This window comes from Nycticebus coucang, chromosome 19, assembly GCF_027406575.1.
Source record: "Nycticebus coucang isolate mNycCou1 chromosome 19, mNycCou1.pri, whole genome shotgun sequence".
Lineage (NCBI taxonomy): Eukaryota > Metazoa > Chordata > Mammalia > Primates > Lorisidae > Nycticebus > Nycticebus coucang.
In genome coordinates this window covers 58592756-58617484 of record NC_069798.1, presented here as the reverse complement: position 1 = coordinate 58617484, position 24729 = coordinate 58592756, and the positions used below count along the sequence as shown (strand labels likewise).

The 24729-nt window shown below is 38.1% G+C and overlaps 1 protein-coding gene across 1 annotated transcript in view; it reads right to left on the bottom strand.

Moving 5' to 3' along the window:
• The window catches only part of PHLPP1 (PH domain and leucine rich repeat protein phosphatase 1), a 259504-nt gene that overhangs the window by 24336 nt on the left and 210439 nt on the right, over window positions 1-24729 (bottom strand). Inside the window, exons 11-12 of the mRNA XM_053572056.1 lie at window positions 8334-8534; window positions 5226-5388 (exon numbers count right to left, since the gene is read on the bottom strand). Of these exons, the coding sequence (XP_053428031.1) occupies window positions 5226-5388; window positions 8334-8534 (364 nt within the window). The remainder of the gene's footprint in view (window positions 1-5225; window positions 5389-8333; window positions 8535-24729) is intronic.

Genomic DNA, 24729 nt, shown 5'->3' with positions numbered 1-24729 from the left:
CCTCCCCATAAGATGTATGAAGTATTTAGTTGGAAAAGGCATGGTTTTGAATTTAGAACCATCTGCTGAAATAGGAGTTCAAAAAACCCAAATACAAAAACAAAACTAATCTGAGTTAACTCATTACAGCAATTTTGAAAGACAGAGAGAATATGCAACCCTAGCTTTCTGCTAGTCTATTCCTCATGGGGCAGGGAGCAAAGGGGGGGGTCAAGGGCCACTTCCTAGTATACACTGCTTGCTTCCTCCTTGCTCAGCCCTTGTATGGAGCCTTGTCCCAAACAGAAATTGACATTAGACTTCTAAGTGTTAGAAAATTTCCTAAGTAACTATTATTACTCAACCTGATTCCAGGACCATAATGATGACAGCTCCTGGTTTCTGATTTGGGGACATGCATTATACCTAGCTCACCTTTTAAGTCTACTACATCAGCTGTGACACTCAAATGACACCTCACTTGGTTTCTGCCATGTCTTCATTGCTATTATCCTACTTCCTAAAGAATGAATCCATTTTTTTTTTTTTTTTTTGTAGAGACAGAGTCTCACTTTCTGGCCCTCGGTAGAGTGCTGTGGCCTCACACAGCTCACAGCAACCTCCAACTCCTGGGCTTAAGCGATTCTCTTGCCTCAGCCTCCCGAGTAGCTGGGACTACAGGCACACGCCACAAGAACCCATTTTCTTTCATCCATTCTGACCCAGCCATTCCCCCATGTTCTCTGTGTCTTTCTAGGTAACAAGAGTAAACAGGGCTTGTGAGGGTCTGGAAAAGCCAAATTTGGTTACATGGTCACTGTAGGGTTGTGTTTTCCCCTCTAGTAGACTGAGAGCAGATCTGTATCCAGAAGTAGGTCTGTTCATTTCTGAAACTTCCTACAGCCATTGTCCTCAGAGTAGTGCATATTAAAAATAATTCATACATACTTTCATTTCCCAGTTAAAGTAACAAAGATTCTAAATGAGTTCACTTAACTTATTTAAGTAGTTTATTACTACATAGCACAAACGTGAAACTAATCTTCTGAAGAGAACGGAAACATTTTTGTTGTTGTTTTGCAGTTTCTGGTTGGGGCTGGGTTTGAACCTGCCACCTCTGGCATATGGGGCCGGCGCCCTACCCCTTTAAGCCACAGGCGCCGCCCGAAAATTGAAACATTTTAAAAGATGCTATGCTTAGAATAAAGAAGCTAAGGAAATGTGAAAATACGATGATGTTGCTGATACAGTGTTTAAATCCCAAATTACAAATTTCATTTACCACATGAATCACGTATTTATTTCATCTGCTTAAAATATACTTCAAAAAGGGTTAGAATAAGTCCCTAATTAGAAATCGCTCAACGGAGTGGATTTTGTCACAGAACTACTACAGCACCAGTATTGATTGCTGTACAATTCAGTGGAAGGAGAACCAAGTGCCACATCCATGGCCATCTCTGCTTCCAGGGTTCATCAGCCATGAACGGCCTACGCATGGGCTTAGCCCCAGGACCAGACAAACTAAGTGTGGTCTATGTGTGACTTGGCTCTTGTTTTCCTTACTAGGTGACTGACAGCTAATCTATATCCGGAGGGAGGTCTACCTGAGAACCAACAGCACGCAATCTGCTCCAAACAACACAGGACTGGTGTTGAAATTAGTAATTTCAAAGTACTAAACAAAGGTGAGGAAAATAAGATAAGGAACAAATGAACTATGACTTGTACACTGGAGCTCACCAGAATATTGGGAAAAAAACTTTTTTCCCCCCAATTAAAAACTGACATGACGAAATAAAAACTGTATTCCTCTATCAAAATACAGAAATTAACTGTATTTAATTAATGATGATCATTTTAACAGACTTTATTGAATGTACCAAAATGAAAAAGATGCCAGAGCTCAACTTTATCCAAGATCAGAAGACGCATACAGTTTCTATTTTAGGTATATATGAATAACAGCTTAATTTTTCAAATGTTTTAAAAAACATTTTAACATACATAGTTTAGTATGGAGAATTATTTACCCGTTCAAACCATAATTGTTTTCAAAGCATTAGTAACAAAGCTGTGAGTGAACATTTTTACTTAAGTGTTTGAAAAGTGGACTAGAGAGAACTAGCTAGTTACATAACACCATGACCTCATCCCTTTAAATTTGTTTTCTGTTAAGATTTTATAATTGTAATAATATTAATAGCTATGAGATACTATACAATTAACACCTATTGCACTGGAATATTTTGAAGAAGCAATATGAATATAATCTAGTGTTATTAACTCAATAATAACATTTTAATATAGTTGAAACATCTTAGGAATGAAATCTTTTCTTTTACATTAAAAACATGCTTTAGGCTTCAATGTGCGGTGAAGACTTTCTTTTTTCTTTTCTTTTTTTTTTTTAGACAGAGCCTCAAGCTGCTGCCCTGGGTAGAGTGCTGTGGCATCTCAGCTCATTGCAGCAACCTCCAACTCCTGGGCTTAAGCGATTCTCTTGCCTCAGACTCCCAAATAGCTGGGACTACAGGTGCCCACCACCAACGCCTGGCTATTTTTTGGTTGTAGTTGTCATTGTTGTTTGGCAGGCCTGGGCTAGATTCGAACCCAACAGCTCTGGTATATGTGACTGGCACTTTAGCCACTTGAGCTACAGGTGCCGAGCCTGCAGTGAAGACTTTCATAGGTGTATTTATCATTTAAGATACAGCAGTATCATTTTTATCAGGAATTTTCTCTTAGTCCAAATGTGTATAAATAGTTATAATGCAACTAAAAATATTTTCATAAGAATGTACATTAAAATATCAATTCAGAGTTCTCACATAATATACCTGCTATTTTTCCCATAACTGTCCAGGCTGGAAAATTTTTATTTTTATACATAAAGGATACTTGATATTGCTCACCACTCCCTCCAAAAAGCCCCCTCCCAACAACAAAACCTCTGTCTACTGGTAATGCAAGAATTGCATCTAAAAGACTGGATATTGTTAGCATAAGGAAAATGCTAAGGTGTAAGGAATTGAGAAAAGGACCAAAGTATGGAAACCATTTAAAAAGCAATTCCAGAAGTAAAATTTAAAAGAAATTGTAAAGCTGGGTACAGACAGAAGACAAAAGGGGACGGAATTCAATAGAAACAGAAGGCACTAATTCTGGAATCCAGGAATCCAAGCAAGAACCTAGGAGAAATTAGTTTTCATATAGCAAGATTCACAATTTGTAAAACCTACTCAAAACCTAAAAATACTCAAATGTTTATTTGTATTTTAAACCAGAAACTTAAAAAAGTGGAGGTTAATCTTGAGACAGCTAGCCTACCACCTTGCACCTCACACTGAGACCAGTTTAACAGCCCCCTGTAAAAGCTAACACAGCATGGCCCCTAAGTCAAAGGGGCGGCTTAGGAACTCCCAGAAGGCTTAGTTGACATTTTTCCTGTGCTGAGGCCAAGAAGCATTTGCTTGAGTAGTAAATTTCCTGGATTTTTTTTTTGAGCTTCAGCCAAAATACTTGTTCCATATAATCAACATCACAGTTGAACCCTATGGAGGACTTGTATTGCTAACAGCTCACATTTAGGAAGCTCCTCTTCTGTGCCACTTCTATTTCCAAAGCTTTGTGTATATTCTTTCATTTCTTTTTTCTTATTTGAGACAGAGTCTCACTATGTCAAGTGCTGTGGCATCACAGCTCACAGCAACCTCAAACTCTTAGGCTTAAGTGATTCTCGCACTTCAGCCTCCCCAGACCTGGGACTACAGGCACCCGCTACAATGCCTGGCTATTTTTTGGTTGCAGTTGTCATTGTTTAGCTGGTCCGAGCTGGGCTCAAACCCGCCAGCTTCGGTGTATGTGGCCAGCACCCTACTCACTGAGCTTTGGGCGCCAAGCCCTGTATTCTTTCATTTCATCCGGACAATACCATAAAGAAAATATTATTCTTTTCCTCATTTTACATATGCGGAAACAAAGCAGTGAAGTAATTTTCAGCTGGGAGATCTGTCCCACTTCAGAGCCCTGCCATTTCCCCATTGTGAAAGATACTACACAGGAAGTGAAATGTTTCTTAAAATTTATAATAAACATTTTTAAATGCCCCTATGATATGAGATACTAGTGCTCTTAAAGTCCAAAATAAAACATTTCATGGCTTAAAGCGTGTGTACATATACACACACACAAGAGAAAAAGGCTTGTACACACCTTAACCACATCAATTTTAAAAACTGTTGTGATGAAAACTTATTCATGCTATTTAAAGTGTCTTCAAATGTCTATATAATTTCTTAATCTTACACACAAGGTTTACATCAGGAAGTGCCTGAAAAGTAAAGAATGGCTAAGTAAGGGCTACTCATTCCTCATTAGACTAGAATATGCTCCAAGTCTAAAACTACTGAATTATTTTTTTATTAAGCATAAAAATGATAATTAGAAATGCTAAGAGACACATGAAAAATTACATTATATATAAAGAACTTCTCAATTTTATATCCCCTGCAACTCCCAAAAGGAAGTAAAGCTGAATACAAAGTAACTCGATGGCTTTCATTCTAGTGAACTGGTTTCATCCTGTGAGTCTACCTGGAGTAAGGAAGTCAGGGATTACAGACTATCTCTCCCACAAAATTGCCATCTTAGTTTTACACAAATCTCTTCATTTTTCAGCTCCTGAGTCTGACTTCTATCAAATGAGAATAGCATCTGTTATGCCAATTTTATTCAGTTGAAATTAATGTCTGGCAACAACAATGATGCTAGTCTATCACTGATTGGCTACTGTGGGGGGCGGGGTATGCTATTTGGTTAGCTGAGTTAGAAAGGGTAGGGTGTGCAGTGGCATTATTCACTTTCTCAAACTGCTATTGCACCTGACTCATCCTTTGAGCCTTATAACTACCTTGAAAGTAAGTAAGTATTAATAGACAGAAAAAGAAGTATTGGGACAATTATGTGACTAGCCTCCTGTCACAGCTAGTTAGGAACAGAGCCAAGGAGTACAATTTTCCTAATACCTGGCCTAGCATTTTGTTTTTCTTTCTTTCTTTCTTTTTTAAACTCTGCTAGCTCAACAGTACAGCCCATTGGTTAAGAAGCATGGAGCAAGGACTGTTGGGGTCTCCATTCTGAGTAAATCCAACAAAGGTGCACACATCTTAAACTGGGGATGAACCGGGGACATCAACTCTCTTTGCTGAGCTGAAGCTTAGAGTTTATGAAATTAAGCCACCTACCTTGATTTCTGGGAGCTGCATAACTTCAGGAAAGACTTCGATGCAATTAGAGTGAGCAATTACAGTGTGCATGCGCCTGCAATTCATAATAGTTGTGGGGATGGCTTTCAGTTTATTCCCACTTATATCAATTTCTTCAAGTTCCTCCAGTTTCGCCATTTTACTAGAAAGGAGAAAATCCATTGGGGAGGGAGTTATAAAATAATTGTAAGGCAATTTAAAAAGAAAATTATATATAATAAGAATCAAAAGATGAATTTACTGTGACTTTCAGAATTCATTTGCAATAGTCATTTTTGCAACCAAGACAATTCTTTACTATTATATTGGAGTATCAAAGCATTTTAACTTTTTTTTTTTTTCAGCTTATCTTTTATTTCTCTTTTTGGCCAAAGCCAGGTTTGAACCCGCCACCTCAGGTATATGGGGCCGGCACCCTACTCCTTGAGCCACAGGCACTGCCCCATTTTAACATCTTCTTTCCCACCACAGAGCAAAAACTATTAACTCTTCAAACTGGCAACAAGCAGGAAAACTGATGCCCTTTTCCTCCTAAAAATCTGTGTGTAAATTAAGTTACCCTGGTAACAATCACTTTGCTATGTAGCTTAGTCAGAATGCTAATGAAAATCCTACTTAAATGGGTCAAAAGCCAGCATTAATCAAATATAACTGCCTTAAAAGAGCTTAGTCTGAGAGTATGATTTCTTTGCAGTGGCAATGAAAAATCAAGGGGATGTAGAGAACAGGGCTGTATCTCAAATTAAGATACGCTTTTCCCCCAAACTCCCCTCCCCAAATTCCTTAGGCAGCACATACACAGATAGACATAGGCTGGAGATGGGAATAGGTGATAGGCTGAGAGGTCTCTGGAACACTTTTCAGCCTCTGGCAGATTCTAAATTCAAACCAAGCCCCAAAGAATATTCTGCCAACTCTTGTTAAACATCTTCAAAGAAGGAATGTCTTCAATCTTTCCTTACCAACATGTTCTAATGTAACTTAACACTTTGAGAATTTTTTTACTATTCAATTTTTGCCTATAATCTTAATCAGTTAAGCATTAACCAACTAAACAAAATTTCCAGAATCAGAGTTTCTTGCATTTTCTATAAATTTTGAGGAAAAAACCAAATGTTGTACCTCTGAAATCCTCTGACACTCTAGCATCTCACCACTACTCTCTCCTTGTCACCGGTGATGCTGGACTCCAAGAAGTACAAGATTCCCAGTTAGCATAACTCAAGCTTGTAACCTAAATCTCTTAGTTTACAGTTATCGGGATCTTTACTGCGGTTTATGTTTCATTTGTTACAATATATCTTGAAACAATTAAATATACAATTAAATATAAACACGCAACATGGTATCAGGATATACTCCAACGTTACATACTCAGACTGTGAAATAATCTACGATCACCTGAATTTATAACTGTATTCTTTAAATACATTGTTGTCCTATTTGGAAAAGAAATGTGGAGAAACTAATGGGTAATACTGCATGAAAAATGATTAGAAGTACAGAAAACAGGACCAAGACAGGAAAATTCAAAGAAGTTTCCATCTCTCAACACAAAAAAAGGGCAGTGAAAGACCTGAAGGTAAGAAGACTGGCTCACTGGGGCATGTTCTTTAATTCAGCGACCATTTGCTGAGATGACTGTAGGCCAGACCATGTGTGAGATACAAGGTTGATGAAGATAAAGTCACAGTCCTGGCTCTTGTAGTGCTCAGGGGAGCTACTGAGCCACATACTACCCCCCCTCCTCTAGACAGAATTATTGCTAGATGGATTATTTACAAGATGCATAAAAAAATTCTCTGCACTTATAGTGGATGATTACACCCAGCTTGGGGACATCCTCAGTGATCCTGAAGAGTTTTTATCATCTGAAAGAGGACAATGAACTCCCTTTCAGATGCGTTACTGTTATGTGGTTACCATGTTTTTCCCAAAAATACTGTATTCTCAAAGTAAAAAAGTACATGGAAGTAAACATAAAACAATTTAATCATTAATATCAAATTGTGAGTTGTTTTTTTTTTTTATTTTTAGAGGCAGAGTCTCACTTAATCACCCTTCGTAGAGTGCTATGCCATCACAGCTCACGGCAACCTCCAACTCCTGGGTTTAGGCGAGTCTTTTGCCTCAGCCTCCCCTGTAGCTGGGACTACAAGTGCCTCCACAATGCCCGGCTATTTTTTTTTTGTTGCAGTTTGGCCGGGGCTGGGTTTGAACCCACCACCATCAGTATACGGGGCTGGTGCCCTGCTCCACAGTTTTAAAAAATATCTTTATTATGCCAAAAACAGAGCAATACTTTAAGTCAATACTTATTTGGGCCTTCTTCCTTTAGCAAGGGCTTATAGATAGGTAGCCCTGACAGCAGAAGAGGGAGACTGTGCTAGTCCTTGGATTTGACCCCAAGACTTGAGGTCCCATGACTAGCAGGTATCACAGAGGTTAGCATTTGCATCCTTGATGTGTGAGTGTGTGTCCCAAGTCCTAACTCATAAGATGGATAAATGCCAGTGAAATGGAAGTGGAGTAAATCCTCATGGCAGACTCTATACATTCACATAAAGCTGGAAGTAATGCCACTGCTCCACTAAAATTAGAAATTAAAATGAAAAAAAAAAAAAAATTAAAAATGGAATCTTCCGAGAGCCATAATTTGCAACATCACAGTTTCTATGGTTTATAGGTTACCAATGCTTTGTACAACATGAGCACAAATGCAAGAGCTGGTAGATACCGAAGTATCTTCAGTTTCCTGGTTTACATTCTAAGTTCCACCATATCAGGTTAATTTCTTTTAAAAATCTGATTGAAAAGCAGAAAAAAAATTTACCTGCTAAACAACACCCTTACTTCATAATTTTAAGCACACTCTTGTGATTGGGCCTTTGGATTTACTCATATTAAGAAAACCAATACATTTCTCTTTGGGGAAGTATGAATTATACCTAGCTTAAAAGACAACAGGGAGCAAATGAGCAAGCTTTACAGTGCCTGGAAAATAAGCAGTCCAGCTTTCTTCTTTCTATCTATAAATACACTTTTCAGAAATGCAATTGAGGACATCAGTTTATGATCCTCCTTTACCTTGCTGGAAAACTCTGAAGTCGGTTATAGGCCATGTGAAGAATCTTCAGATGGGGATGTCCAGTTAATAAGGGCACACATTTATCCGTGAGGCTGTTATTTGTTAAATACAACTCTTGTAAGATACTGTTTGTCTCTTCACAGAGTGTGGCTGGAGGAAGGGTTTCCAGTTTGTTTGCAGATGCATTCAGGAATCTCAGGCTACAATGACAAAATGCAATAAAATGCTATAGATAAGCCAGAGCTCGAGTTCAGAGCCCTCAACACACCTCATGGCTTTCTCAATGCTAGGCGTATTAGAAGCTGGCTTTGGAAACATGAATGAAAAGATAAGCCCTGGTTAAACTTCAATTTAGCAGGCATATGGATCTATTTCCCACCATCTACGATTTTCACAACAGGTATCAATCTGTATCAAATACAAAGAGATAAAAATCAAAATTTATGGAAGCACAAAGGTAAGAGAAGTAATGATTATTTTTATAGCTGGTAAGGAGTGAAAGAGAAAGTGGTATGGTAAACTTAATATTCCGACTTAAGGGTGAGGAAAAACAATTTACTTTTTAATAAGAGTTCTTATAGTTGGGCAGTGCCTGTGGTTCAAGGAGTAGGGTGCCAGACCCATATGCTGGGGATGGCAGGTTCAAGCCCGGCCCCAGCCAAAAACTGGAAAAAAAAAGAGTTCTTATAGTAATTAGACAATTAGGCATTAGATCCCAATACAACTAAAATTTGTAGTGAAATCTTTTCAGTATGATGTCCAAATTACATCTTTATTGGCATACATTCACAATTGCAGGAGACAATTTGCTCTATATTAAATATCAGGATATAATAAAGCAACGAGAACAAAGAACTACAACTATATTCATCAACAAGAAGAACCTCACAAATATAATAGAGAGCAAATGAACTGGACACAAGGGGGACACCCCATATGGTTCCTTAACCGATACGGCTCAAAGTCGGCAAAACCAAAAGTCAGAATAGTGGCAGGGCTAGGTGGGGAAGGTGACAGCACGCAGGACATGGCGTGTAACATTCCTAACATCGCAGTGTTCTGTTTCTTGGTCTGGGTTCTGGTTACACAAGTATGTTTTACTTTGAGAAAATTCACTAAGTGCTATACTTAGGATTTGGCCACTTTTCTGTATTTATATTATACTTCAATAATTTACATTAAAATAAACAAGGTAACATATACGCTGCCACGGTTTCCAGATGATAGAGTGAATAATGAATCAAGTACAGAGAACAGTTTCATAGCTAAGGTTAACTATAATTGTCAACACCCATACATGTGTTATCCTTCTCAGTTATTGTGAGACATTAAGATAACACAGAGCTGGGGAACTGCAGCCAAACCCTTGCCGTGATCAGGTTCCAAATCACTCGGAAAGCATGGGAAGGACAGAGCAGGGATGACATCTAACTGTGCAGCTCAAACAACTGGGAAATGGACAGTGTGCTCTGTGCACAGAACTCACCTCAAGAGCAGGGTCAGATCTGCCTGGCCTTCCCACCAAACCTACGCTGGTAACAAGCTTCCCTGTTCTCTCATTTCACAATCACCTTGGTTTGAAATCTTCACATTCAATTCAGGACTATTGTGCGATAGGTTAGACATGAAAATAAAATCATCCTTAAAAAGGGAGAACATGGAATACCAGGTACAGTTATGTTGAGTCTTGGATTTTAAGGAAGCTTTTTCTGTTAGGAGTCCGTACCAAGACTATCATTCTAAGCTTTCAATCCACTAATTTAATACTCCTCAGTCTTGCACACCCCACACAATTTATACACACACCAACTCCATTACTTATCTTAGGAAAAACAGCTTCCCCAAAATAGAAATTTTTCCATTAAAGAAACACGCATTCTGTTGACATTTAAAAGGAAGGGGGGTAGTTAGACAAGGGCTGTACGGACCATAAATAGTCATGGGAAATTACAGTCGTGTGTGCCACAGAGAAGAAAATAAAGGTCACTCATGCCGTTTCTAAAATGGTTTTGAACTAGGAAGGAAACCAGTTTCAGCACCACCATTCTGTAGAGCATTTTCATGAGTCTGTTTCCTCAGGTCCCATTTACTCTTCTTGATTTAAATTTCCTGTTAAGAATTTCTTCAGTGTAGAATTAGAATATATTAAAATGAAAGAAATAGGTGTTATTGCCCTAAAATATTATGGACTAGGTTGGCCGAGAAATCATTTAACAATCTCATTAAAATAGAATTATCTAGGAAATAAGCAGTTATGGACACATGAAAAGAAAAGAGAATAAATTCATGAGTGTTTGCATATTTTTAGGCCAGAAAAAGGGGGTATGCAGTTTTAAAAGCATACAAGTGCATGCTCATCTAGAAAAGTGCCAAAGGGACTTAAAAGATGGGCATTCAGATGCCCTCACAGCATCTGAATAAAGAGAAAAAAGTGATTTCCAGAAAGACTTTGAAATCTGTCTGCACTTAAGTAACTAGATACTCTTTATGCAAATTTAAGGGGGAAAATAATCAAAAGAAATTGAAAGTAAATTAACTTAGCTGAAACTACAGGGGCTAGTTCCAAAGGACATTCACATTACCTGCATTAAGTGAATCAAATCACCTTGATGGTTAACAAAGAGCAACCAAATGGATGAAAAAGATTTTTGATTATAATGGTCTCAGAAAAATCAAATTCAATATTTACCCTCTTAAAACACTCTCCCGAGAACTTCATGGTGTTTCAGCAGAAGATAAATTAAACCAATTCAATGATCTAGGTGTCCTCCTACTAGTATGAATAGCCATTTTAGTTTTACAATGTTTTTCCAATATGGGTAACAGTTTTGCTTAATAAATAAACTTTAAAAACCATACTTCCTGCTTTTAACCTTGTAAAAACATGAATTTCCTAAAGCACTGAGTTTGGTCTCAAATCACTGTGATGTGATTAACTAGTCTCAGGCTTCTCCCACGCGAGATTCTGTAAAGACTGTACACAACAAGATGGTTTAATGTGCCAAGAGATGTTTCATCCATGTAACTTTTCATACTCTCCAACTCTCTTCTAACTATAGAAGATTTCTCACTATACCATTCTCTTCCAGCTACAGAAAAGGCAGTAACATGATATCACTGCTTTCACTTATTTATAAGGTGCTTTTTAGATACCACAGATCTTTACTATTTCCTATCTCATTGGACTCTCCCAATGTCCTAAAGGTACACCCTCAAATTTCACAAATGACAGAAACTAAAGCAAAGAAAGTCTAATTGTTTGGGAATGGTTCAATAGGAATTACTGGCAGAGGCAGAAATAAAACAGTTCTCAACAATTTCAAGAGTCCATAATTCTTTTTTTTTTTTTTGAGACTGAGTCTCACTATGTGGCCCTCCGTAGAGTGCAATGGCATCATAGCTCACAGCAACCTCCAACTCCTGAGCTTAAGCGATTCTCTTGCCTCTCCCAAGTAGCCGGGACTATAGGCGCCTGCCACAATGCCCGGCTATTTTTTTTTGTTGCAGTTGTCATTACTGTTTAGCTGGCCTGAGTAAGGCTTGAACTCACCAGCCTAGGTATATGTGGTTGGCACCCAAACCACTGAACTACAGGCACTGCCAAGATCCATAATTCTCAAACACACCTCTCCAAAATTCAAATGTTGCAAATAATAATAATAATGATGATGATGATAATAATACCCCTTTTCCTGGGCTCAGCGCTTGTAGCTCAACGGCTAGGGCACCAGCCACATACACCAGAGCTGGCAGGTTTGAATCCAACCCAGGCCTGCCAAACAAGGAGAACTACAACAAAAAAGTAGGCAGGCGTTGTGATGGGCACCTGTAGTCCCAGCTATTTGGGAGGCTAAAGCAAGAGAATGGCTTAAGCCGAAGAGTTTGAGGTTGCTGTGAGCGCTGACACCACAGTACTCTACCCAGGGCAACAGCTTGAGACTCTGTCTCAAAAAAAGCAGGAAGTCAAGCAGGGCACCTGCTAGGTCACAAAAGACCATGTGTAGATAGAACTTTGAACTCAATTCCTTGGCCGGGCGTGGTGCCTCATGCCTGTAATACCAGCACTCTGGGAGGCTGAGATGGGTGGATTGCCTGATCTCAAGAGTTCGAGTCCAGCCTGAGCAAGACTGTGAGACCCCATGTCTACTAAAAATAAAAAAATTAGCTGGGCACAGTGGCACATGACTATAGTCCCAGCTACTTGAGAGACTGAAGCAAGAGGATCACATAAGCCCAAGAGTTTGAAGTTGCTGTGAGCTATGACGCCATAGCGCTCTACCGAGGGAGATAAAATGACATTCTGTCTCAAAAAAAAAAAAAAAAAAAAGAGAGAGAGAGAGAAATGTTAAACTCAATTCTTCAGCCAAGTTAGCAAATAGCGTACTACTTAAAAATTTTTTCTTGCCATAAAGTGCAAACATCATAGAGAAAAGATACACAGATATAGCTCCTGCCCTAAGGCATTTGGAAAGTTGCCCACAATAACAGTAAGACAAATCCATTTCCTGCTTCTTGAGCAATTGTTCTATTCTTCTGCCTGGGCACATTCTGTCCATCTGGCTCATCTATTTTTTTTTTTTTTAATTGTTGTTGCTGTTGCTTACTTTTGTTTGCTTACTTTTTAGGAATTTCCTGCACACCCTTAAATTTTACAGTGAAATTCTGTCCATGAAACTGAGCACAGATTTTGTAACATGACCAGTTTACCTACTTGTAGGCCACTAGGTATTCTGCAGTTAAATGATTTTTCTGGAGATCAGTACTTGGCCTTGTATTCCATTAAATAATTTTAGTTGTTGTCTCTAAAATGTCCTAGAAGTGTCAAACAAAATACTTTGAATTATTAGGGCTCATCTTTTTTACAACACAGTACTTTTGACAATTTCATCTACCTTTACACAGTTGATTAGCTCTTAAAGAAGAGGCTTTCAAACCTTTTATGGTGGGAACCAAAAGTACAAAGTACATTTTATGTGACCAGGCAGTAAAAGTGCAACATACACACATGTAACTGAAAAGTTCCACAACACTTCGAGGCAGGAACATCATCTGAGGCGAGGTGTTCAAAATCCGTCTGGGCTAACATAGTGAGAACCCATCTCTACCAAAAAAATTTTTAAACATTGGGCAGGCATGGTGGTGTGTGCCTGTAGCCCTAGCTACTCAGGAGGCTGAAGGGAGAGGATCACTTGAGCCCAGGAGTTTGAAGTTATAGTCACTTGAGCCCAGGAGTTTGAAGTTATAGTGATCTATGATTGTACCACTGCACAGCAGCCCGGGTGACAGAGTGAGACCCTCTTTTAAAAAAAGTTTCACGAAACAATACCTAACTTTCCTCTATGATATGCACTGGTATTTTCTTTCCTATTTAATTTTTTAAGTGCTGTTGTAACCTTCTACATTAATGTTATACCTTATAATCAGTCTGAAAAAAGGACCATGATAATTTATTCTCTAGCAATACCACCTAATAGAGGGGACTGCAAGTGAAGAAAGTGCATACAATCTAACTGAACTCGTATCATTTTGAAGATCTGAGAATCTTTCTGACTTGGACAATTAAGACTATTAAAAGTGGGCGGCGCCTGTGGCTCAAGGATACAGCGCCGGTCCCATATGCCGGAGGTGGCGGGTTCAAACCCAGCCCTGGCCAAAAAAAAACCAAAAAAAAAAAAAAAAAGACTATTAAAAGCCTGTAGGAAAATGGCAAAAATTATACAGATTTAAGAACTGTTGAACAATCCCGAACTCTGGACACCACTCAAAGTCACCTGCACGCTCCTACAGAGAAATGAAATTAATCAACATGAAAAAAGTCAACAATCCCTTATAACAATAGGCAAGAGAGATAAATAGAACCTTCTCTAACGAAGATAGATGAATAGCTAACAAACATGAAAAAAATGCTCTTCATGCCTAATTATGAGAGAAACAAAAATCAAAAAAACCCTGAGATATCATCTAACCCCAGTGAGAATGGCCCACATCACAAAATCTCAAAACTGCAAATGCCGGCGTGGATGTGGTCTTGTACCAGACCTCCCATTTGATCCTGAAATCCCATTACTGAACATCTACCCAGAAGAAAAAAAAAAATTCTTTTACCATAAGGACATTTGCACTGGACTGTTTATTGCAGCTCAATTTACAATTATCAAAACGTAGAAACAGCCTAAATGCTCATCAACTCAGGAATGGATTCACAAATTGTGGTATATGTATACCATGGAATATTATTCAGCCATTAAAAAAAATGGAGACTTTACATCTTTTGTATTAACCTGGATGGAAGTGGAACACATTCTTCTTTGTAAAGCATCACAAGAATGGAGAAGCAAGAATCCAATACACTCAGTTCTGATTATGAGGACAATTGAAGACCTAGTACACAGTGGGGGGTAGGGAAGGGGAGAGTAGAGAGAGGGAAAGAGGGAGAGAAGTGGGAGCTCAGGGTGTGTGACACACCTTTTGGGGGTGGGACACAATTATAAGAGGGACTTTATCTAACAAATGCAATCAATGTAACCTGGTTCTTTGTACCCTCAATGAATCCCCAACAATTAAAAAAGAAAAGAATTATTGAACAAGAACTCAAAAATTAACTTCAAAGATTAATTAAAATCAACTGATGTAAGACTATAAATTAATCTATAGGCTTTACCCTAATTGCACCAATTATCCCACTGACATCCTGTAACTGGCCTAGGATCCAATTCGGGGTCTCACGCTGCATGTCTTCGTCTCCTCCCATCAATTTTTCTATCTTAAATGACCTTAACACTTTTGAAGAGTAACTAGATAATTATTCTGTAAAATATCTCTCAATTTAGCTTTGTTTTGTTTTTCATCATTAGAACAAGATCATGCATTTTTGGAAAAAATATCATTAAAGTTGTGCCCTTCTTGGTGCACCACCAGGAGGTACCTGCTAAGTATATTCACTGCAAAGGTAAATTTTTTTCTTTTGTAATTAATAAATTTGTAAGCAGATCATTTGAGACTATGAAAATCTCCTGTTTTTCATCATAGTTTTGCCCATTAATTTAAGATTCTTGCTTGCAACAGTCACTTCTGTGATGTTTGGTAAATGATGATTCCATGATTCTTTTTACTTTCAGTTTATGAACTGGAATTATTCTGTAAGGCCTGTCCCTATTTATTTACTACATTACTTATTTTATAGCAATAAGGCCTATAGACCTTTATTTTACTCTACTAGATAGAGCTCATTACCAGCATTGTGTATCTGTTGCTCAAATTGTCCTAGATGTGGCTGTTGGGAGTTCTTCCTAGATGGCTCATGGGTCCTTGGACATGCTTACATCCTTTCCTGAGCACTTCTTTACTTGTGGGCTCATTTGTTACCCTACTCTAGCCCTAGAATCAGTCCTGTTTCCAAGGATACCAGGTTCCTTTTTGGATAATGGGACTTAGAAACTAAAGTCTAGGTGTTCAGTCACTGGTCCCGGGCTGGGGGTCACTGCTTCTAGGCTTTCTCAGCAGAACCAAAACACATGTTCTGGTGTCTGGTAAGGTTTGTCTCCCCTTTGTAGTTTTACTTTTCAGTGTTTTCTTAGATATTATTGTATGTTCCTCCCCCCTCCCCCCCATATGAACTATAGTAGCAATTAGTCTAACTTCATTATAAAAACTTTTTGGTATTTATATTAAAATCGTGTTAGACGGGCGGCGCCTGTGGCTCAGTCGGTAAGGCGCCGGCCCCATATACCGAGGGTGGCGGGTTCAAACCCGGCCCCGGCCAAACTGCAACCAAAAAATAGCCGGGCGTTGTGGCGGGCGCCTGTAGTCCCAGCTACCCGGGAGGCTGAGGCAAGAGAATCGCTTAAGCCCAAGAGTTGGAGGTTGTTGTGAGCTGTGTGAGGCCACGGCACTCTACCGAGGGTGGTACAGTGAGACTCTGTCTCCACAAAAAATAAATAAATAAATAAATAAATAAATAATAAATAAATAAATAAAAAATAAAATCGTGTTAGACTTACAAAGTAACTTATAGAAAACCTGATATCTTAATAATATTAAGCTGTCCTACCCAACAATAGGGATGTCTATTTGTTCAAATTAGCATTTGTGAATTTCAGAAGGGTTTTAATGCTTTACTCATACCGCTTTTGCATGTTTCTTAACTTTATTCCTTAGTATTTAATCTTCCTTGACACTATTTTTAAATGTGGTTTTCACTACTAACATAATATGTCTTCTAATGGCTATATTTGTATATATGAAAAGTTATGTTCTGCTACATTACTAAAATGTGTTATTGTCTAAGTTCATTCTAAGTGATTTTCTAGGGTTTTCAAGTATACTATATCATGTTCACTGCAAATAGAGTTTATCTCCTTGACAATTCTTGTGCCTCTAATTGAGTTTTTCTTTTCTGATTACATGGCTAATAGTATAAAATCAGATAACAGTGGAACTAGTAGGCATCTTTGCATTGTTACTGAATTTAGTACAAAGAAATGCTACTGGGTCTTCCCCTTCAAGAAAGTAGCATCAGGATTAAGTGTGTATATGTATAATGCTAAGTATTATTTTTTATTAATAGCTTTATTGAGACATATTTCATAATTCCCATATGAATATGCTACACTTTGTCTATCCATTCATAAGCGGATGGGACACTTAAGTTGTTTCCATTTTGGGGGCGAGTTAAGTTCAAGCACATGGAATAACAGATCTGATGCTTTGTCTCAACTGTCATATATTTCACACTCCTATCTGTTCTCTGTTTCCCTCTATATAAGATATATTTCTTCAACACGTTTACTTTTTTTTTGCAGTTCAGGAATTTTGTATTTTTGTCCTAGTGGTTACTTTTCTACTTATGCCTTATTAAATGACCTTAGTCCCTTGGCTTTTTCTTTAATTATTTACTATCTAGCTTATCGGTTTTTGACAGTGATCTTTAAGTCCCATCTATTGCCCATTATAGCAATCAATAACCTCCTACTACTTTACTTTCTCCCTTTTTATAGTTTTATTATTTATAGTTTGTCACTACTTATAGCTTTTGCATATTAATCTTCACTGTCTTCCTTACCATTCTTTTGGTCTCAGAGCTACATTTATATATATCACAATGCTCATTATCATTCCTTTTGCTAAAATTACACTAGTTATTTCTTGGGTAGATAAAGTTCATTCTCTGGCATATCACTATCCATGGAACTTGCTGTGTGGAGATGAATGTTGTACATCTTCACTGTCCAGTAAGGTGGCTACTGAGCATCTGAATCTAAAACATGGCTAGGACAATGGAGTAAGAAAAATTTACATACCTTTTAATTCATTTAAATTACTAAAACCCATTGAATCACACACCTTTAAAAGGGTGACTTTTATGGCACATGTGTCTCTAAATCTCCACATGTGACTAATGGCTCCAAATCAATCTGAACATCTAACAGACTTTTAGGGAAGGTTTCGTGAGTGGAGAGAGCTCTACACCCTTTTAAAATAACAGCTGAGAGATATAATTCACATACCATAAAATAAACCCTTTTAAAGTATACAACTAAGTGGTATTTAGTTTATTCATAACTTCATGCAACCGCCACCACTATCAAATTCCATCATTCCATCAAGAAACTCCACACCCATTACAGTCGCTCACCACCTCTTCCCTCCCCACATTCCCTGGCAACCACTAGGCCACTTTCTATCTCTATGGATTTTCCAGATCAAAACACTCCATATTAAAAGACTCAGACAGTATGTGCCCTTTTGTGTCTGGCTTCTTGCTCTCAGCACGCTGCTGTCAAAGTTCATCCACGGTGTTGCATGCACCAGTTGCCGCAGCATGTATTTCTACTGGTAAATAGTACTCCTCTGTCTGGATATACCAGTTTATCCATTTCATGAGGCGACAGACATCTGGATTCTGTCTACTTCCCAGCTGTTATGAATATTGCTGCCATGAACATATATAAGTTTTGTGTAAACATAAGCTTTCATTTCTCTTAGATATATACCTAGGAGTGGAAGTGCTCTACTTTATGTTTAACTGTTTGAGTAATGACAGACTCTTTTCCAAAGTGGCTGCAACACAATACATTCCCACCAGCAGAGTATGAGGTTTTTATTGTATTTCTCTACATCCTCTTCAACATTTGTTATTGTCTGACCTTTTGATAACAACCCCTTGTGGGTGTAAAGTCATTATCTCACTGTGGTTTTGATTTACATTTCCCAAGTGACTAATGATACTGATCATCTTTTTATGCGTTTAGTAGCCATCTGTATATGTTCTTTTGAGAAATGTCTATTCAAATTCTTTGTCCATATTTCATTCAGCTATTTATCTTTTTAATTGTTGAGGTATGTAAGTTCTTTCACGTCCCTTATCAGGTGAGTTATAATTTTCACTTTTTTTTGAGGTAGGATCTCACTCTGTCACTATAGCTGGAGTGCAGTGGTGTCATCCTAGTTCACTGCAACCTCCAACTCCTGGGCTCAAGCCATCCTCTCATTTCAGCCTCCCAAGTAGCTGGGATAGCATGCATTACCATATCTGGCTAATATTTACACTTTCTTGATGGTGTCCTGTGAAGCATAAACATTTTAAATTTCGGTGAAGTCCAATTTATCTATTTTTGTTGTTGTTGCTTATGTTTTTGGTGCTTAAATGTTTAACACTGTTTTCTATAATTTAGATTGTAAAGGTTTAATGTAAAAATCTGGGGTCATACTTTCATCAAGTTTTTTTCCCAATACTGATACATTATTACCTTGCTTCGTATGATGCTTTTGAAAAGACTGACAACAGCCTGAATATTTGCTTTTTAAAATTATCTGACTTTTTTTTCCAGTAGCCACTGTAGTAAAATTAGTAATAGTATTATTATAGTAAGTCTTGAAATCGAATATTCTGGGTTACTTTTTTCCAGGTACTCAATTGTAGTCTCTTTCAAAAGTACATTAAGATCTTTAGTTTGTGCTGGAAATTATTCTTGGATTATAGTTTTAAATATTAGCTCTAATCTACTGTTTTGTCTTTGTTCTTTAAAGGCTCACATATAAATGTATTCATTTTTGGTCTGTCCATTTCTACTACTTAATCTCTAACCTTTTAAATTCTTATCTCATTTTCATTCTTCTCTCTTTAATACCCCTTATTATTTTTTTATTTGAGTCTATTCTCCCTTGGGGACCCTGAAATACTACTCCTTATTTCTGAGATAACTACCATTCTCTTCCACACTCTGAATTCAATTATATATATATATATATTTTTTTTTTTTTTGTAGAGACAGAGTCTCACTTTATGGCCCTCGGTAGAGTGCCGTGGCCTCACACAGCTCACAGCAACCTCCAACTCCTGGGCTTAAGCGATTCTCTTGCCTCAGCCTCCCGAGTAGCTGGGACTACAGACGCCTGCCACAACGCCCAGCTATTTTTTGGTTGCAGTTCAGCCGGGGCCGGGTTTGAACCCGCTACCCTCGGTATATGGGGCTGGCGCCTTACCGACTGAGCCACAGGCACTGCCCTCAATTATATTTTTTTATTCCTTAGTGTTTTTCATTTTTGTTCTTATTTTCTCAATGTTTTTTGTCTTCTATATTGCAAAATGCTTGTTTGTGTACATGTAACTCTGTTTGGAATGTCGTCTTACAGTTGCCTTAGGTTTCACAATGGATGGGGAGGATATTGCACAATGGATGTCTGTTGTTTTTTGCAAAATTTTCTCATTTGGGGGGATAATACCTTAATATGGATCTGTTCATCTTCCTATTCATTTGTATGGTATCAGGTTGCTTTACAAGATTCTTAGCTCGGTGGTGTCATCTGTTAGCGTAGCGTAGCAGGATTTTTGTTGGTTTTAAGCTCAGTAAGGAAGTTTTGTGTGTCGTATGCATGATGTTCTGGTTTCCTTTGTCTTATAGACCTTCCATTCTCCCCGTTTGCTTCTCTTTCCCCCTTACCAACCCAATTGCCAATTTTCCCTCAAAAGCTGTATTTTTTGTATGCTACCCCTCAAGCTGTACATACTTTTTTTCCCCCTAAGCTTTGGGGGGTAGCTCCAGACTCGCCTTAACCCCCATAGTGGCCCCCTCTTGCTTGTAGTTCTCCTCATTCTGTCTCTGCATGACACGAAGCCCCAGGGGTGAAGCAAGGGAGGAATGGAAGTGAGAGATTGCTTCCTGGGGGTTGGCATTTATTTCTCTTTTTACTTACACTTTATACTCTCACTGAATTAAGATTGGAGCTGCTACAGGAACAACATTCCCACAGAAGATGATGCTCTAGGTCAGTGGTTTGCAATCTGGTTCCACTTCAGAACTATCAAGGGAGTTTTCATTAGTGCAGATTCTCAATCTTTGGATATTCTTGTTAAGTAGCTCAGAAGAAGACCCAAAATCTATACAAAATAATTCTGATGACTGAGAATCTTTGTGATGTGCAAACCCCTATCCTAAGCCACTGTAGAGGTTTTGAGGGATACCCCCTCACCCCCAAACAATGAGGAAGACTTGCCCATCTTATCTGTTTCAGGAGCATCAGAGAAGCAATTGCAAGGATCACAAAAGCAGTTTCTTAAGAGTGCTGGCAGGACTCTTTTGGTAATCCATTAAGGGCCTCGTCTCAGGCTCAGAGCAGTGTTCATAGCTGAAGACAGGAGTGCTTCGAACCTTCTGGGTAACTCTTTTGTTTTTTTCTGAGTAACAACAAATGGAGTGTGCCACCAGAACTCTACTTCTATTGAGATCACATAATCAGCCACTTTCTGATGGCCTGCCTCTCCTTTCCCTAGGACTAAGGTAAATCTTGTGGGGGCTGGAAGGTTGGCAAGGAGAAAAAAAATGGAAAATTCTCTTTCTCTTACCCCATTGACTGATTCTCTAGTTTTGAAAAATGTGTCAGTTAATTTTGTTTAGTAGCGCTGGCTAAGAACTACATGCCTTCTTAAAATACTTGAGAAATATAACACTTCAAAGAGCAGAAAGGAGATGTATGTGATATACAGACCGAAACATCACTAGACTCACACTCAATTTTTGTATTAAAATTATTTTATAGAAATCTGCTTGTTTGAGCGGTAACATCTGAGGTCAACGTGAGCTCCCAGTGTATTTGGCAGATACTACACTGAACTCATGAGAGGAGCACTGTTAAACACACAGATTCCCAGGCTATGACTCCAAAGTCTAAGTGACAAGAGCTGAGATAAGAGCCAGGAACCTACATATCTGAGAACTAACCTTGGGGATTCTCAAAACACACTCTGAGCAAAACCATTGAGTCCATTATGACTCTCAAATCATTGAAACGTCACCAGATAGCCTTCTTTGCTTTAAAAAAAAAGAAGAAAGAAGAAGAAGAAGAAGAAGAAGAAGAAGAAGAAGAAGAAGAATTGTAGGCAACTTGGTTCTTCAAAATGCCAGAAGTATCTGTCTTTGCCAAAAGGTAGCAGTTGTTATGGTCAATTGATCACGCTCTTCTACATTTTCTGTTCCCTTTTAGTTCCTTTGATATTTACACATGTTATGAGTCACTAAAACTTATGGTTTATAATGTGACTAATGCTCTGGGGATATTTAATAAAAACAAATGAATAGATATCACAAACTTCATTTGCACATACAGTCCCTCAACTCTTGCCCCTGGAAATACCATATATCAGTCCAACAAGGGAGAAAAACAAACTTAGATGCCCACCCACAACAGAGACCTGTAACTTTTCGTTAAAAGGTCCATTAAAGCTTTGTTAATCAGACTGATTTCCCTGGGAGAAGCTGTCTGGCCAACAAATATGTGTGCAGATGCTAGGTGGATGGGAAGTCAGCCATCGCCAAGATTTTAGGATAGAACAGAAGGATGGCAGTACCTCTGGCAATGTCTCGTCTACCCTGGTGACCCCTGGGGAATATCTACCCCCCACCCATCTGCTGATGAACAACCAATTGTATGAAACTCTCAGGGTTTCCATCAAGAAAATCCTCTACTCTAAGCAAAAAGAGATAAGATGAGACATTCAGGCCAATAAGATCCAAGTTAGACTATGTGCCAGTTCACCCAACAGACCAAATCCTTTCTGCTTGTATTAGTAAGAAACAAAAGCGCAGTTGACTTCTCAGAGGTAATACAGTCCATCATAGTTCATGTATGTCTATAATTTGTGAGCTGCCTGTAAAAAGCAATTCAAAACAAACAAAACTCCAAAGATGAATATGGATAAAGTAGCTGATGCTGCCATACTTACCATTTTGAATATAAGATTTATAACTACTTGTGTAACTAAAACAAACACAATGAGAAAACTCAAAAGGGCTACTCAGTAAATGTTCTTAGTTGACTGGTTAAAAAAAAAAAAAGACGAATATGGAGAGTAAACTGAAATTACTGATTCAAATCATGAAAATTTTAATAAAATTAGTCTCATGTTTTCAGAGAAGGATGAAAACATTACTAAAAGTCATCTAATTTAAGGCAGATTCTCCTTTCTCTTATTTGGTTACCAGATACCTTCCTGCTACCAGGTCTAACAGATTAAAATACACTATTCTCAAGCTGTAATACTTAACAGACGATGCCATCTAATTAAAAGTATGAGACTGGCGTAAGCAGACAAGATTCAGTGCAAAGGGAAAACTCCCAAGAAAGAAAGTCAAAATTTGGCCTTCTGTTCCCAATAATGCATGTTTTTCTGATAGTTTGCTCTCTACATTCATTCAAGGTACAAGTTCTACTTAAAGCAGGAACTAAACCACTGTAAGTTACAAGTGTATTTGGGCCTTTTCTCATTTATAAAATCAAATGTAGAGCTGCTAACAATATTTATTATCACAAAAAATATGAAAATAGGAATAATTTAAATATTTTTAAGATCTGTACTCTGGAACAAACTGAATGGAAAGAGAATTGAAGCAAAGTTTCAACACACAGCTTTCTATTATTCAATAACAAAGTGCTGTTCTTCATCAGCCTAAGCCTAAATCATGCCAGGCCAACCTTACCATTTTCCATCTCTTCTGCCTTCTTAAATCTTTTACTATAGTTTGTGTAGTTATTTTAAACTCTGCATTAGATTGTAAGTTCCTTGATGGTAATTCCTAGGCTTAATCATTTTTTAATGCTCTACATCATCCAGCACAGTGACATAAACACAGTGACATAAAACTTAACAGATCAGTAAGATGTTTGCTGTATTGGACCCTGTAAACTAAAACAAATCATAATTAAAACTATCTGTAAGAGGCCTATCATGAAGATTCTTTCCTAAAAAAATTTATTTAATATTTTAAATTGCATGGTTTGAGGGTTGGCATACTTTAATAACTCTCAGTACTAGTTTATCCTCCCCCCCCAACACACCAAACCAAATACACAATATCTGCAAATCTTCCTGAATGTACATTATTTCTCAGTAAAAAAAAAAAACAAAAAAAAAACAAGGTTTTTTTAAGTAGGCAAGTAAAACCTCTATTATTTACATTGAAAAAGAGTATAAAGTAGCAGTATTAACCCATTAAGAAGCAATAGCTTGGTGGAAATCACTAGAAAACATTTTTAACTTTCTAACATGTGAAATAATATGAAAATGTGCTTCAAAAAAGCCCAACTAATCAATATTAACACCCCCCCCCCACAAATAATCCTATCTGCCTGAGATAACCAACTCTTTTTTCTCTCCAACCACTACAACAGTTGCTGTATACTATGCTGTAGACATATACTGGCTGGAAAACAAAGGCATTGCAATATGCCTTCTTGAAAAAGTTTCTTATTTCTGCCTTTTTTGGTCATGTGCTCTTCTCTCATAAAATAAAACTAGCATACATACTCCTTCTAATTCACTCAACCCCTTATTCCAGAGCTCTCCTGTGTCAGAAACACATTTAGAGTGTTCTGGCCTCCTCTCAAGGCCTAAAGAGGCTGCTTAATTCCCCCTACAACATTTTCCAAGATGTAGTTGGCTCTAGAAAGGTCAGCCTATTTGGACTATGGTGATTTCTGCCTAAATGCCTTTAGGGGACACTGCCAGCTTAGCTATGTGATAACAACATCCTCTTTTGGCGGCTAAGTTCGCATCCTAATTTGTCCGCTTTCCATTGCTAGAAACATTCTAGTTCACACAATCTTTCCTTTCCCAACTTACAGTTTCCATTCAGGAAATGTACAAAATAAGCAAAATGATAAAGATGAGTTTTAGAGTGACCTGCATGGGTTCACGAAGTCTACAGTGAAGGCAGTAGTTCATCCTGGGAGTCATCAGAATCCCCATGAACAACTTGACATTACTGCTGCCCTTCATCAAATCCGTGTCCAAACATGTTTCCATATGAAAATGTAGTCACCTCACCTAAACAAGGGCTCCTCCAGGGATGTGTTTCCCCATCTTCCCTGGCATCAAGGATACTCAGTGACTGCTTACCG